The 10,724-nt window shown below is 48.0% G+C and overlaps 1 protein-coding gene across 1 annotated transcript; it reads left to right on the top strand.

Moving 5' to 3' along the window:
* Window positions 1-4,593: 4,593 nt before the first annotated feature.
* Window positions 4,594-9,906, top strand: LOC123412097. Its single transcript, XM_045105045.1, has 2 exons — window positions 4,594-5,154; window positions 5,607-9,906. Exon 2 carries the CDS (start codon window positions 5,745-5,747, stop codon window positions 9,768-9,770), a length of 4,026 nt encoding a protein of 1,341 aa, XP_044960980.1. The 5' UTR covers window positions 4,594-5,154; window positions 5,607-5,744; the 3' UTR covers window positions 9,771-9,906.
* The last annotated feature ends 818 nt before the right edge of the window (window positions 9,907-10,724 follow it).

Raw genomic sequence — 10,724 nt, 5'->3', positions numbered from 1 at the left:
CTCTACAATCCAATGTTTGCAGTTACATTCCGCCCTAATTCACACAAACACTTTGAAACCAAAAGCACTCAGAGCCAAGCGACTACCTTCGCGTCCATCCTGTAGTTTTGGGGTCAATCCGACCAATGGATTGCTCGAATGCTTGCAGTTGAGCATCTACCCCCCCTCTATTGCACAAATATGCACGTCCACGCTAGGTGTGGCCATGGGGGCACCTCATCAGCAATCGAGGCCACCGAGGGGTAGCGCAGCAGCTCAATTGGAACCTCGTTCTTTTTCCTCTCTTCTATCACGGCGGTCCTGCATCGGCCAAATCCTCCATCAAGACACAACCCCCTTGCAAATTTACAATCACAAATTAGGCAGCAAGGAGCACGGGAGATTACCTCCTAATTGATTACATCTGGAACTCCATTCCAACAGGCGCCCGTGGTGTATTCTTTGGCGCCCATCTCCACCGCTGAGCAAGCCGCCGGCCTTGGTTCCATCCCCTCATTTACTACTCTGTCATCGCCCTACCGGAAATCCACCTTCCCGAGCCTACGGATCAGGAAGAGAACCCCATTCCGAGCCACGGCTTTTCTGTTCTCCCGTCACGGCGGCAACTCCACGCCTTATCCGTCTACTATATTTTTTCTTTTTCCCATTTAAAAACGATGAGGGCGTCGGACTCATAGTGTTGCACGGCGCCGATGAGCACGACCTCAACGTCGAGCGGCCAGACCCAGACCTTGGCATCGGGGTCCCAACCATACTTTTCGTTGTCGGCGACGGTGTTGTCGAAGAAGGTGGGATCCGGGGTGCTCGCCGTCGTCGTCCTGCTCCCGATTGGATCGAGAGCCCCGCCGCTAGATCTGCAGCCCTCGAGGGTGAAGGATGGTGGGGGTGAGGATTTGGGGGCGGGTGGGGACGGGAAGAAGAACACGGCGATGGCGGCGGGTCATCTCCGTCGGTGAGGATCTCCTCCAGTCCGCTGACAAGGGCGTCGCCCCTCACCTTCTCCTGCTACGACGCGGCTGGAAAGAGGATAACATCAAACAGAGGATCATGAGTGGAAATTTTACAGATGCAGGGGCTTTCTTGCAAATCTGAAACATTTTTTTACATATCCACTTAATCAGGGACTGCGGGTTGAATCCTCAAAACAGAAGGACTTTTTTGCAAAAACGCCACGACAGACGACAGAAAAAAGAACACAACATGCTTCATGTGCCATTATGCATTATTTTTTATATTCAGTAGCAAAAGAATATGTTCGTTGCAACTGGGAACGGCCGTGCTTTGTTTCAGAGAAAACACAAAGACTCCTAGTCCGCTTCATCGCCATATCCTTTGTCTCGGAGACGCTGGACTCGTGGCACCAGGTCCCATCTTCGAGTTTCTGAACCCAATCCGCGTAGTTCTTCATTCCTCTCGGCCTAGAGAACCTGACACCATTGATGTAGCTTAGTGATCCAAGACCAAATGCATAGAACGACCTGTTTTGTCAGTATGTTACGTTGTGCTTGCACTCGTAACCAGGCTTGCAATAGCTACTGATCTCGTAGTGTTGATATCCTGCTTCAGAAAGCCATTTCGAAGCTATCTTGTAGAAGTTTGCAGAGTCTATCTCATTTGGGAGAGGAAATACACCACGCGTATAGCTGCAACATTTAATATGAAAAGAGTGAGATCAGCATCAATCTGACACATATTTAAAGATGAGCACATTTGATCCTTCAATCTTACATAGTACACAAATGTCACTGCAAATTAATATGTGACAAAATTGTTACAAACTTGGATATAAGATGGCAAGCTAGAGAACAACATGGCTTTATATGGTACTACTATCGGCATCATGAGTTGGAGAAGAAGACTGAGTGTCCATCAAAACATCCATCAGCGTGGCATGACAGCATCCCTGCAGGCAGAGAGAGCATGACAATTGAGTAGGAATATTACAAGGTTAGACCAAAGAGCACGACAACTTAGAGCTAAAGCAGCTCCTAGTGCAGCCCCGCGGCAGATCAATCACGGAGGCCTCCATGGTGTCGGCGTCCAAGGCGACGATATACGGTTCCGGGGACGTGCAGTTTGAAGAGTCACCTAACCAAGATAATGTGAAATATGTCAGAACTTTCCCTGAATTGGAAGATGAGTCAAAGGCTTCAGATAAGCTACTACATTGTAGGGAAAAATAATAATCAATTACTCCCTCTGATCCATCTTAATTGTGGTTCGGAGGGAGTACTATTTTGGTCCTTAATAAAATGAGGGCACTACAACTAATTTTGAGAAGAGTTATGTTGTACTCTATATTCTCATAATAAACTTTGCAGGAAACCGAGTTTTGCAATCCACCTTCAATCCTGAAAGGAAGCTGGGGACATCCTCTCAAATCAGCGCCATGTCCGCAGTTGCTACATTTGATTATGTATGATGGCACTGTACATGTTGTATTACCACCGTTAGTACACACACCAAAGCGTGAGAAATCATTCAAGGGGTGTATAGTAAATGCTCTAAAGAGCAAGGCTATTGAGCTATGAAATAGCCAGAATGTAGTAGAAATTTAAAGACTCACTGTCTTCCCATGATTTCTGTTTGGAGGCATGACGCCATGGATCTTGAGAGCCATTTGTGAACGCAATTTTAGAAGCTGCACATGTGTAATGAAAAATTAGGAAGAAAGCAAATTGGGTTATCACTGTCAATAATTTATAAATTGCAAAAGTTGCAATCTATTGCAAACTACACTCCTAAGTGCTTGGTACCACCGCTTTCTCGAAAAAAAGTTGCAACCCATAAAATTAAAATCAGATAAGCCAAGAATGTTGATGGTAGTCACACAACAACGACAACAAAGCCTTTAGTCATAAACAAGTTGGGGCAGGCTAGAGCTGAAGCCCATAAGACCTCGCAACCAACCCATGGCTCTGGCACATGGATAGCTAGCTTCCACACACTCCTGTCCATGGCTAGTTCTTTAGTGATATTCCAGTCCTTCAGATCTCTCTTTACGGACACACAAATGCAACAATTTGCAAGATACACAAAAGGGTCAATTCATGTAGTAATGCGGCGGTGTTACCAGCTACATGAATAAGAGGCATGGTAAGGGTGCCAACTGGACTACAGGAAATTGCTGTTGTGCAGCTCGCAACTGTGGTGGCCGCAGTAGTTTGGAACTTCGATATGGAGCTGGTGGAAGGGCAGACCATCCAGCCCAAGCTGTCTTGTACACTGCAGATGAAAAATGGCCTTAAAATGATACTCAAGAAGCGGGAAATATAACGTTAGGCTCACATAATTTACATGTAAACTGCAGATGAAAATGCATCTATCCTTGGTGTTTTAATTTTTATCTGTATCTATCATGGGTGTCTTATTTTTATCTATCCAGGCCAGACAGGTACCTCAACGGCGGCAGCGGCTCCGGGTCGGCGAAGCCCCTCCTCTGGTGGATCCCGGCGCCGTCCAGCGCCGCCTCCTTGGCGACTTCGCCGTTGGGCTTGACCGGTGGCTCGCAGCAGTGCGCCTCGCAGCCGGCCGCGTCGGGAGCAGCGGAGCCGTCGGGTAGGCGGCCGCGGCGCGGATGGGACATGGTGGCCGGTGGCCGCGGCGCGGATGGGACATGGTGGTCGGCGGCCTCCCTCCCTCCACGCGTCGGTAGCAGCGGAGCCGTCGGGTAGGCGGCCGCGACGCGGATGGGATATGGTGGCCGGCGGCCTCCCTCCCTCCACGCGAGCACGGCCGGCGACTGCCAGATGGAGGCGGCCTCCCTCCTCATGCGCCGCCCCTCACGTCGCCGCGGCTGGAGAGGGAGCGTGAGCGGCTGGATAAGATGAGAGAAAGGATCACGATTGAAATTCTTACTAATGTAGGGGGCTTTTTGAAAAAATGAAGTGTTTTCTCGATCCACTTACGTAGGGACCGCGGGAAGCGCTGCGCGCTTTATTATTAGAGAATCGTTTCCCACCTGCGCGCCGGCCGGACCGACGCACCGGTCGCCCCCTCGCGCGCGTGGACCCATGCAACATTTTTCCCATCGGCGTGCTTCGCTGGTCAGTGGATGCAACATTTTTCGTCTAAATATGTTGCAACCAGCGTCATATTTGCTGCAAGTGTTTTTTTACTATTTTTTGTCTCAGTAAAAAAACTGCATATACGTTTGGTTGCACTCCAGTTCATCGGATTTTTCATTACAATCGATATTTTTTACTTTTGATACAACCGTGTTAATTTTTGCTACAACCGGCATCATGTTTTGCTGCAACCGTTCACTAAAAAGTTACATACACGTCACGTAAATATTTGCTACAACCGGCATTTGACTTTTGCTACCACGCATCATCAGCTTCGTTTTTTTACTACGATCACGTAGATATTTTTTTTCTACAAATTTTATTTTTTATTGCAATCGTTGAAAAAATTATTGTATCACATCAAAATTTTACTGCATAGAAAAAAATTGTTGCATGCGGATCCAACCATGCGGACAATGCGGGATTGGTGGATCCTGGGGCTCGCACGCGGCCCGCCGAAAGTTTGGGCCGGACGCGCCGGCGCAGATCAGCCCCTTATTATTATTAGCGGAGATTAGGGAAAGATACTCCACCCACCTCATCGAGGCCAAACCACCAGAAAAATGGCCAGGAGGCGATCGACGGGGAGAACTTCGGGTCCCGTCGCAGTCGACATCGACATCAACGGAATCCCGAGCCTGACCCGATTGGAGCACGGGGATGGGGAATCGATCATTGGTGCTGGGGCAATGGGGCTTGTGCCACCTAGCGAACGCTTTCTGCGCCGCGGGGCTTGTGCTATCAAGGTGCTCGACGAAATTTCGAACCGAACCTTGACTCTCTCAGACTCAGCAGTGCACGCTCCAGAGGCGATCGACACAATGTCTGAGCGGAGCCGCCGTCTCTGGCGTGCCCGGTATTGGTAGCTCCGTTGTGGGCTTCATGGTGGCCGCGACCATTTCCATGCGGGGAGCTCCGAAGACAGGAGATGTTTGTTGCAGATCATGAGTGAGGCGTTCATGGAACACCTCTGATAATTCCAGTGACTTGAGCAGCGATGGTGACACAGGCTGTGATCTACTGATCAAGATGTACATCACTCTAGGCTGAACCATCTTTGAGCACTGCGATCTCTTCCGGTGCGCAGGTATGGCGGCCATTTCGGCAATCAAAACATAGTGCTAGACTGTCATCTTTCACTGTCGAGGAGATGTTTGTGCCGCTCTTACTTTTTCATACCTGTCGTTTTGGCACAGTACGCATTGTATTCCAAATTAAGTGGCCCTGTGATGTGATGCTTCTGCAAATAGGGGTGCCAATCATGTATCTTTGGGTCCTCTTTCTCATAATCATCTGGGTCCAGCTTTTGTTTGTCCTTTACAAGTTTGCAGCTCGCACCCAGCTCCTTAGTTAAAGGCACTTGAGCATGTAGATGCTACTTCGGATTTCATCAGAACATAAACGTGGTTATTGCTGTGGGGTCGTCAAGCAACCTGATCAGCATTCCCTCGGCCCCATACTCTTTCTGTATTTCTTTTTTCTTCTCAAAGTTTTCATGGTGTGCTTCTTATTTGGAGTCTTTCGACATTGACTTCACAGGTCTTCGCCCGTGTACCATTCTCATCTCCACTGCACTTCTTCCTGTTCACACCAAACAACCAAGATATCTTTGACCGCTGGCAGTATGTTGGGTTGTTCAGTTGGCCGTGCTTCTGTCCATCACTCACTCCTCATGCCATGATTGAGGGCGGCTCACACATGCAGCCTCAGCCAGGTAACGGTCGCACGGCGAACGGCGAGCAGCCTGAGCCGGCCGCCATACCGATGAACGGCGTGGCTGCTTCGGGACCAGGCAATGGTCAGACGGCAGATGAAGCAGCCGACAGCGGAGAGGCGGAAGATATCGAGGCAGCCACCGACGTCAACGGGCAAGGTTCATCCAGCAGGTCAGCAGTAGCCAGTAGCCATGAATCCCGTATCAAGGGTGATTTCGAGTTCTTGTGGAGGTTGCGGAAGTATTTGCTACTTCTGGCAGTGTTGGCCGTTGGTGTCACTTACAATGCTGGGTTGAGCCCGCCGGGGGGATTCCAGATGGACGACAAACTTGACCGCCATGCCGGTGATCCTCTCCTCCCACTTAGATTCTTCCGGCGATACCAAGCGTTCTTTTACTGCAACGCCACAGCCTTTGCTGCTTCCCTAGTCTTGATCATCTTGCTTCTGAGTAGGGGAGTGGCGAGTAAGCATGTCTGGCTTCGCTCGATGCAGTTTACCATGATACTGGATCTTTTCAGTCTTATGGGGGCATATGCTGCGGGGAGTTGCAGAGCACTGAGGTCTTCCGTTTACATATTGGTGCTGGTCTGTTCTGTTTTCGTCTATGTTGGGGTTCATATCCTGTTGTTCATGAGGGTAGTTCCACAGCCGTTAAAAGAACAGGTGCAGAAAACCCGGCGTCTCATTCTGAAGAAGCTGCAACGCATGCTAAATAAGGTGCCATCTATGTGCTCTGTCTCTGATTCTGACGGGCAAAGGAGCAGCCGAGATCACAAAAGGGAAATCGAGGAGGCTCGCAAGTTCATATTGATGCTTGCAACCTTTGCTGCTACTATCACATACCAAGCTGGGATAAGTCCACCTGGTGGCTTTTGGGGTGTGAATGATCATGGGCACCGCCCAGCTACTTTTGTTCTCCGCAAGCACAACCTCCTCCGCTTCAATATTTTCACTTGTTGCAATGCGACCTCTTTTGTGGCGTCTTTGGTCACAGTCATACTGCTTCTGAGCACGGAGCTGAGCACGCATGGGATAAGGACTCAAGCGCTATTTGTGTGTGTCCTGGTTGATCTGCTTGGGCTCATTGGTGCTTATGCTTCAGGGAGCTGCAGGGATGTTGCAACATCATTGTCAGTGGTACTCATAATTTCTGTGGTTCTAATCTGTGTTGTGATTCTTGTTATCTGTCTTCATTCCAAAACTGTAACAGTGTGGATGGATAAGTCGCTGAAGCCAGCATTTGAGAAAGTGCTCAGTATGCTGTCATTGCCCGGGCAGGATGACTCTCCAAGAACTCACCAGCAATGTACAGAGCTTCATTGCCAGAGAAATCGCCATCAAGATACACAGCTTGATTCTCAGAGAACTCACCAGCAAGATACAGAACTTGATTCTCAGAGGATTCACCAACATGATACAGAGCTTGACTCCCAGGGAACTCAGCAGCAAGATACAGAGCTTGACTCTCAGAGAACTCAGCAGCAAGATACAGAGCTTGACTCTCAGAGAACTCAGCAGCAAGATACAGAGCTTGATTCTCAAAGGATTCACCAACATGATACCGAACTTGATTCTCAGAGGATTCGCCAGAAAGATACAGAGCTTGACTCTCAGAGGATTCGCCAGCAAGATACAGAGCTTGACTCTCAGAGAACTCAGCAGCAAGATACAGAACTTGATTCTCAGAGGATTCGCCAGCAAGATACAGAGCTTGACTCTCAGAGAACTCAGCAGCAAGCTACAGGGCATGTAGTTCGAGATACAGAAGTAGAAGGTGGCATGTCTAATTTGCAATTCCATCCTGCTGACAGCAATCTTGTATCAACTGGAGATGTGATATCTGCATCAGCCAGTGATTTGAATAGCATGGAGGACATCATGTCTACAACGCTACATCAATCTCATGATCAGAGTGAGCAAGCTGCAACTAAAGCTGTATGCTCATCATCAACAAATGCCCTAACTACCGAGGAAGTTCCCATGTACAACATTGAAACACAATCTGCTTGCAATCGTCAGGTTGCAATCCCCATGGCACTACCTTCATCAAGTGATGGTCGAAAGTCTATCCAGGGTATTCTACCATTGCAGGGCTTGGTGGATCAAAATGGAGCATCTGGTAACAGGAGGATAAATGCTGATGATCCGGCTATGGGATGTGAATTACCCGACAGCCATGGGGACAGCACAGAACAGAATTCTCAGCCAATGTCCAATAACTCTACTGGTGCAGATGATGATGAGGTTAGATTAGAGATCGACAGAACTACCAATGATCAAGCCACACGGCATCAGAGAAGTATTTACTGCAGCTGTAGAAATCCAGATGATGCTCGTCTGAAGAAGTCACGCACTTACCTATTGCTTCTTGCGATTCTTGCCGTGTCTTTGACATATCAAGCTGGTTTGAATCCACCAGGTGGCTTCTGGACATCAAATGCCACTAAGCATTCTGCTGGTGACCCTATTCTTGGGGACAGTGGTGGCTTCTGGACATCAAATGGCACTAAGCACTCTGCTGGTGATCCCATTCTTGAGGACAGTTATCATAAGAGATACCTGGCCTTCTTTTATTTCAATGCCACTGCATTTGCAGCCTCCCTTGTCATGATCGTTATGCTCCTGAGCAGCAAGATGAGCAACAAGGTTATAAAACGCCGGGCACTACAGACAGCAATGATAACTGATTTGCTTGCTCTAATGGGAGCCTTTGTTGTTGGGAGTTGCAGGGAGAAGACAAAATCTATTTACATATCAGTGGTGATATTTATTGTGGTTTTATATGTTCCTCTCCATGTTTTAGTGTTTAGGCACAATGGATGGTTGAAAGACTGTGTTGCCCAGAGGATGAAGTTTGCACAGCCAAAATCACTTCAGACAGATAATGAGTTGAGAGATGCTAATGCGAAGGACTTGGAGCGGAGGCGGAATTTGCTCTTTATTCTTGCTATTCTGGCAGCAACTGTCACGTACCAAGCTGGCCTGAACCCTCCAGGAGGCATTTGGCCGGATGAGAACAGTAAGGGTGGCACACCAGGCAATCCAGTTCTTCAAGATAGCCACCCAGATCGCTATGATGTTTTCTACTACTCGAACGCTGTCTCATTTGTGTCATCTGTGTCTGTCATCATTCTGCTTGTTAATAGGGAATCATGTGAGGATGGAATCAAGTCATACGCAATTCGTATGTGCTTGGTAGCGGGTTTGCTGGGTCTCCTGGTTGCTTATTCTGCAGGAACCTGCAGGAAAGCGAGACCGGTAATATATCTTATTGTCATAGCCTCTGCAGTTCTAACATGCCTTGTGATCCAATTCCTTATACTCTCATCAACACAAGATGCATTAGATGGGCCACTGACCTGGTTAAGAAAATGGTTGCGGAAGATTCTTCATGTAGAGTCCGACTCTGAGACACCGCTGGACAGTTCAGATGAAGAAAAGAAGGAAAGTAATTCTCAGGGGTCAGGCCCCCATACCAGTGAGAAGAAGGAAAAGAAGAGACAAAAGTACTTGATGCTTCTTTCGGTTCTTGCTGCATCCATTGCATACCAAGCCGGTCTAAACCCGCCTGGTGGCTTCTGGCCTGATGACACTCCCGGTGGTTACAAGGCTGGCAACCCGGTGCTCAAGGACATACACTTGTGGCGCTACATGGTATTCTTTGTCTTCAATTCCATCTCCTTCATGTCATCTATCGCCGTAGTCATGCTTCTGCTGAGTAAATCTGTGAGACAGAGGAAGGTTCCGCTGCAAGCATTGCACTTCATCATGATACTGGACCTGCTGGCTCTGATGACAGCTTATGCAGCTGGAAGTTGCAGAAAGTTCAGGACTTCAATATTTATCTTGGTGGTAGTATGCTGTGTGCTGGTGTACCTTGTGGTTGTTATTATCTTGTCAAGTGGCATAGCAAGATGGCTGAAAAAACAGAAAAGGAAGGTGACTTCCTTGCTGGAGCCTAGCCCTGTTGCTGCAACTTCAGCATGATACTGGACCTGAATGGAATGTTTGAATATCTTTCTTCTCCCCATTGTACTTCCCATAAATTTCTCAGCTGTATGCTTTTATCCAGGATAAAAACATTTATGTTCTTTGTTCTTGAAGGAATATTTTGTATGACAGAGATCTTCAGGCTGCGATGAAGCATCCTCCTCTTAGTTAAGACAGAGTAGTTGATGTCACCTATGGTATGGAAGTATGGGATGGTTGTAGAGGTTGGGCATGCTTAGAATTGTGTCTTTTCTGTGATGGATTGGTTTGATGAAGAAAGCTTGCAACTCCTGATTTTCCTGTGCTTCAGTGAAGTCCAAGTGGCGCATGCATGTACATGCAAATGAATTGGCCTTTTTTGCATGATCGGTTTTGAAGAAATGTCTCCTTATTTCATTCAGTCAAGGAGTCATGTTGATCACCGATATGCATCTCGAGAAGGACGGCACCACCAAGTTCGGCAGTTTGTGATATTCCTTCCCTTCTATTTCAGTTATCATTAAGCCCTGCGATGTAGTAACACAATAGGGTATGTCTGCATCAAATAAGGGCAAATGGCTGAATTTCGTTGACAGGTACAACTATGATTCCTGTAATACTTTATGGGTATCATTCTCAATTATATCTCAACTGTGTGCCTTTTATTTAGCAGCAGTTGTACTTGTTAGATGTGTATAGTTCCTTTACTATGTATTCCCATTATATAAAGGGTTTCTTGCCTTTTACCACATGTATATGTACTGGCCCTTGGCTCTCTGTGAATGTCAGTTGTTCATTCCTAATATGGTATCAGATGCTTAGGTCTTCCTCCCGCACGCTGCAGCTCCGTGCTCGTTCCCTCCACCGCCGCCGTCGCTGCTAGCTGGTCCGGCTACTCCACTCCCCCTCGTCCGGCCGCTCCGGCCGCTCTCTCCTCGTCAGGCCGTGTCGTCGGCTGCCTCTTTGCCTGGC

This window comes from Hordeum vulgare, chromosome 7H (assembly GCF_904849725.1).
Source record: "Hordeum vulgare subsp. vulgare chromosome 7H, MorexV3_pseudomolecules_assembly, whole genome shotgun sequence".
Taxonomy (NCBI): domain Eukaryota; kingdom Viridiplantae; phylum Streptophyta; class Magnoliopsida; order Poales; family Poaceae; genus Hordeum; species Hordeum vulgare.
This window is presented reverse-complemented; position numbering and strand designations above follow the sequence as displayed.

Coding starts and splice junctions, on each gene's coding strand:
- LOC123412097 (XM_045105045.1), top strand. CDS start 5,745: ATGATTGAGGGCGGCTCACACATGCAGCCTCAGCCAGGTAACGGTCGC.